Source organism: Pinus tabuliformis, chromosome 7, assembly GCF_031772625.1.
Source record: "Pinus tabuliformis cultivar Carrire ecotype Pingquan chromosome 7, CPIR1, whole genome shotgun sequence".
NCBI classification, from domain to species: Eukaryota; Viridiplantae; Streptophyta; class Pinopsida; order Pinales; family Pinaceae; genus Pinus; species Pinus tabuliformis.
Window position 1 is genome coordinate 632,996,195 of NC_142293.1, and position 5,417 is coordinate 633,001,611.

Here is a 5,417-nt window from a genome sequence, read left to right on the forward strand (position 1 = left end):
TGGAGGTTCCCAGGAGAAGACTATAGGCCTCGGCCCTATTGTTGGACATCATGCCCAATCCCCACTCATAAGTTACTATATTCTTGCCTTAGTGATCTTTGATGACTCCTCCTGCGCCTGCCTGACCCGGATTATTTTTTGAGGCCCCATCGAACTGGAGAGAGGGCCTCTTTTGGTTTTGGATCCATTCTCTGATTTCCTCATTAGAGCCTCTTAGCTTGCAATCAATCTTTTTCTGACCTGTGTTAGCTGCTTTGAAGTTCCTTGTTTCGTAATTGAATTTTCCCATTCATTCTGCTTCCACTGGGTTTCCGGATTCTTGATCTGAATGAGCTATTCCATTAGCGCTGATGGTCTCCGAGATGAGAGAAATTGTTTTTGCAAGAGTGCTTGAGATGCTGGCCTTTTCATTGTTAAAGATGCTTTTGTTTTGGGCATTCCAGATTTTCCAACAGAGGGTAGGAGGGATACTATTCCACAGTCTTTTGGCAAGGGTTTTGTTTTTCTTGGGGTAAGGATAGTTGTTCCCCCAATTTTTTTGGAGGAGGTTGATTTGAGTGGGTAATTCAGCTGTTCTTAACGGGCTAATAATGAGCTTCCAGTAGTTTCGGGCGAAGGAGCATTCTAGGAAAAGATGATTGATGCTTTCTTCAGCAGCTCTACACAGGCAGCATATTGAAGGACCGAGGATGCCTTTCTTCCTTAGTTTTTCTGCTGTGAGGATTTTGCTTTTGAGGAGCGTCCAATTGAAAAATTTGATCTTTGGGATACATTCCGGATTCCAAGCCACTTTGTGGAGAGGCCAATTATTGATTGCTGTGGCATTTTGAAGGATTTTGTATCCTTCTTTGACTGTGTAGATTCCTCCATTGGGGTCCCAGACATACTTGTCCTCGGATGTACTGTTGAGAGGAGCTGCCCCTGAGAGAGATAGCTTGAGGTCGACCCACGGGTCCCTTAGGTTGTTTGGGAGGGGGAGATACTTCCAGCCCAGCCACCTGTTTTGCTCCCAAGAGGAGATGTCAAATAGAGTCTTAAGATTTTTACCTTCCATCCACAATTGCAGCGGTCTGAGATTTGGGGAAGTTTCCCTTGCTTCAGTGCCCATTATGCGGTCAGTCCAAATGTTGATGTCTTTTCCACTGCCCGGAGCTCTTGAGATGTAATCTTTGAAGTGGGGGAGAGTTTTTTTTATGAGTTTCCAGACTGGGGTACACTGTCTATCAACAATAGATTCTGAAAGGATATTGGAGTTGGGGCCGTTCAGGTATTTTCTTTTGATTGCTTCAGTCCACCAGGCACCTTTTTCATTGAGGATTCTCCAGATCAGCTTGAAGCCCATGGCCATGTTGGCTAGCCTTGGGATTCTTATTCCTAGCCCTCCTTTTTCGAAAGGTAAAATAACCTGGTCCCATTTTACAAGGCTGAATTTTTTGGAGTCCTGCCTTCCTCCCTGCCACAAGAAGCTCCTGATGATTAATTCCATGTGTTTGTGAATACTAGCCGGGGCGAGAGTGGTTGCAAACTGATATATGGGGAGGGCTGAGAGGATAGCTTTTATGAGAATTGTTCTTCCGGCCAGGTTGAGCCAGGACACACCCCAACTCTGAAGTTTCCCTCTCAGCTTCTCTATTAGGTTCGCCCAGATTTCAGTTTTGACCGATTCCTTTGCAAGAGGCAATCCCAGATACATGAAATGACTCCAGTTCATTTGGGTAGGGATGTCCAAGATTGAGGAGATTCTCTGAATAATCTGCCTGGGAACGTTCCAGGTGTACATCTTGCACTTATTGTTATTTAGCTTTCCTCCAGACACTAGAAGAAAGAGATCTAACGTTTGCTTGAACCTTCTTGCCATGAGACTGGAATCTCCTCCAATTAGGAGGGTGTCATCGGCGAAGAGGGAATGGTTTATCCCCTTGATTCCACGCACTATGCTGATACCTGTGACTTCTTTTTGCCTGCGTAGATTTTCCAGGTGTATACTTAACATTTCGGCCATAATAATGTAGAGGAATGGGGAGAGCGAGCAGCCTTGTCTCAGACCCATTGAGCTTCTGAAGTAGTTGCTTGGCCTGCCATTAATCAGAGGGGCTGTCGAGGGGAGTGAGATACATTCCATAATCCTGCTGATGAAGGTGCTGGAAATCCCAAATTTCTCAAGGGTTGCCTTGAGGAATTGATGACTTACTCTATCAAATGCATTAGCCATGTCTAGCTTAATAATCATACCCTTTTCCTTTCTGTTTATACTGCTGTGGATTGCCTCCTGAATAAGGATGACGTTGTCTGAGATTTGTCTTCTGGGGACGAAGCCTCCTTGGTTCTCAGAGATGAGGGAGGGGAGGAGCTTTTTTAGCCTATTGGCTAGGATTTTGGTGATAATTTTATAGGAGACATTACACAGAGAGATTGGGCGGAATCTATCAAAGGATTGAGGGTTGGGATCCTTGGGGATAAGGGCTAGGTGAGAAGATTTGATGCTGTTCCCCATTTTGCATTTTGAGAAGAAGTTCTTTACCATTCTAATGAAGTCTTTCTTGATAATATCCCAATGGTTCCTGTAGAATGCCACTGTGAACCCGTCCAGGCCCGGTGCCTTGTCCTGTGCCATGCTGAAAACCGACCCCTCAATTTCCTCTATCGTGACCTCTTGATCCAGCTCGTTGTTTTGGTCCGCTGAGATTTTGTTTTCGATTAGGCTGAGGAATTCCGCATTATCGATGGGCAGATTTTCTGCGGTTAGGAGGGCGCAGAAGTGTCTAGAGGCAGCTTATTTTATTTCCTCTTGATCCCTGAGCTCTCTTCCATCCATCAAGATTTTCTCAATATGATTCCCTGCCCTCCTGAGTTTTAGGCTGTTATGGAAGAAGGAAGTATTTTTGTCGCCTGCTTTGAGCCAGAGGCAGCGAGACTTTTGTCTTTGTTCTTCTTCTTCCATCCTATTCTGTTTATACAGTTCTTTATATATTTCATTCTCTTTGGCCTGATCTTCCTCAGTGTATTGAATTTTCTCCTTTTCCTGGCTCCATTGTTCCAGCTGTTCTTGGAGGTCCGTTCTTTTTTTATTTTCCTCTGCGGCATGGTTTTTTGCCCCAGCATTTAATAACAGTCCTGAGTGATTTAATCTTAGCCTCCCAGATATAATGGGGCGATCCTATTACTTCTTTTGCCCACTGCTCCTTAATCAGATTTCGAAATTCTTCTTTGCTGTCCCATGCCTTGTTGTATTTGAAGGGGAGAGGCCCTAGGTTCTTCCCTTTATCTAAAATCAAGGCCACAGGTTTATGATCTGAAATGAAACCATGGATGATTTTGCTTTGGATATTTGAAAATCTTGCCACTGTTCTGTCCTGAACGAGAATTTGGTCTAGTCACTCCTTTATGTTGTTATTGCCAGTCCTCTTATTGCTCTAGGTGAATCTCCCGTTGTGCAAAGGGATATACACTAGGTTATGGGTTTGGATTATTGCTTCTAGAGAGTCTCTTGAAGGGTCAACATAGTAGTTTCCTCCCAATTTCTCATCTGCATTCCTTATAAGGTTTAGGTCACCTCCAAGGAAAATGTTCCTTCCTTGAACTGTCATGAGGTCTGAAGTTATTGAATCCCAGCATGCAACTTTGTCCCTATAATGGTTAGGGGCATATATGTTGTATATTGAGTATTCCTCTTTTGAGGCTTTATTTTGTATGTCTGTTCTGGCCCACCAGCTATAAGACTTTTGCTCTTTGAGATCCCATTTGCTTTTATCCCATAGTGTTCCTATGCCTCCTGAGGCTCCAGCTGCACTTATTGCTATACCTGCGTATCTTTTGCTTTTTTTTATATGACATTGAAATTCTTGTTCTGTGATTTTGGTCTCCTGTAGTAGGAGAAGGTCTGGAAGTTCAGATTTGAGTAGGTCTCGGACTGCATTTGTTTTTAGGGAGGAGCCCATCCCCCTACAATTCCAGGAGACCAAAATCATCATTTACCATGCTTGGTGTTTGCCCCGCTTTTCTCTTTCATTTTTTCTCCACTTCCTTTTGTCTAGGAATGTATCCATTGGTTGCTGCATTCCGGTGGCCATTTCTTTTGCAGTGTTTTCATCTCTAATCTCTTTGTTAGACTTCCTTCCAACTTTTCTGGGGGGATCTGTGGAGGGGTTGTTTTCCTTTGATTTGTTTCTGGTTAAGATTCTTTCCACTGTTGGGGGAGGAGAGGTCTGGGGGAGGGTTTCAGGGGCAGAGATAACGATCCCTCGGGGGGAAGGGGGGGGGGAAGGGGGGTCTTCCGTGGACAGGGTTTCAAAGGGGTTGGAGGAGGAGGGAAAAGAAGGGCCGGAGCCGGAGGGATGGGAAGGATGGGAGGAGTTTTCAGGGGGATCCTTTGAGCTTGGGCCTGAAGGAGGGTTTGATTTTTTCTTTTTGACGTGCTCCCAGACTCCCTCGGGGGTTTCTACATTGCCTTCAGGAACATTTGTTTTAGATTTGCTACATCTATTAGCGAAGTGCCCATATTCATGACATACCTTGCACTTGAAGGGTAGTTGCTCGTAGTCCACTTGCTGAATGTGCGTCCATTGATCAACTTTAAGTTTGATTGCTTCCGGCAGGCCTTTCCCCAGATCTACTTCGACACATATCCTCGCGCATGCATGCATGTTTTCTTTCGGTTCTGATCTGTCAATATATTTGCCAACTGCGTTCCCTATGGCTTTGACGGACTCATCCCCCCAGCAGTGAAGCGGCAAGTGGGGCAGTCGAACCCAGACGGGAACAACATTGGGGACATCCATTTCTGGATCAAAGTCTGGCGTCCATCTGTTTAAATAGAGACCCCGGGAGTCCATGAAATAGGGGCCGTTCCTGAAGATGAGATTCCTGTCTTCCGTTGATTCGAAAAGAAAGGTGTAAAATCCTCTGCCACAAAACCTGATTGCTATTTTCCCTTGCACCATCGAGTTCCAGTTTCTCTCGACCCATCTCTGGACTGATCTTGGGGAGGGCCACAGTCCCGTGAACTGGCCGACCAGGCCTCTTTCTGCTAAGGAAATTGCTGCTCTCCTTGGAAGGGAGGGAGGTAGAGCTACTTCTGGTATTTCGTCTAGCTTCTTGATGAACTTGGAGGCTGTTGGACGGATTTTCCCGGCTGCGCTCTCAGGAATAAGGGAGGCAAACAGCTTCTCGAAGTCTTCTGGATCCTGAGGCGGGGGATCCATTTCTGCCATGTGAGCATGCGATGGGGAAGGGCAGAAGGCCCAGGATCGGAGATGGGGAGGCCAGCAGGGGATGGAAGCGGGCCTAGCAGCCGCGCTGCCAGGCGCAGGGGCGCGGGAGCAAAGTCGGAGGGTCTAGGTCACGCACTGCAGCGATCGCCAGATCGAGATTTTTCATCGATCAAATTTGTGGATATTATGCTGAGTTTTCTCAGTATA

At 45.9% G+C, this 5,417-nt stretch overlaps 1 protein-coding gene across 1 annotated transcript; it reads right to left on the reverse strand.

Moving 5' to 3' along the window:
* Window positions 1–289: 289 nt before the first annotated feature.
* LOC149249032 (uncharacterized) lies at window positions 290–5,201 on the reverse strand. The gene is made up of 2 exons (XM_089451746.1): window positions 4,679–5,201; window positions 290–2,736 (listed from the first exon to the last, which is right to left on the reverse strand). Exons 1-2 carry the CDS (start codon window positions 5,199–5,201, stop codon window positions 290–292), a joined length of 2,970 nt encoding a protein of 989 aa, XP_089307872.1.
* Between the last annotated feature and the right edge of the window lie 216 nt (window positions 5,202–5,417).

What these genes read in the sequence shown, in the direction of transcription:
- LOC149249032 (XM_089451746.1), bottom strand. Translation starts at nt 5,201, where the DNA reads ATGGATCCCCCGCCTCAGGATCCAGAAGACTTCGAGAAGCTGTTTGCC. An exon ending in AGCCATAGGGAACGCAGTTG is followed by an intron (nt 2,737 to 4,678) that starts GCAAATATATTG and finishes TCCTAACCGCAG; the next exon opens with AAAATCTGCCCATCGATAAT.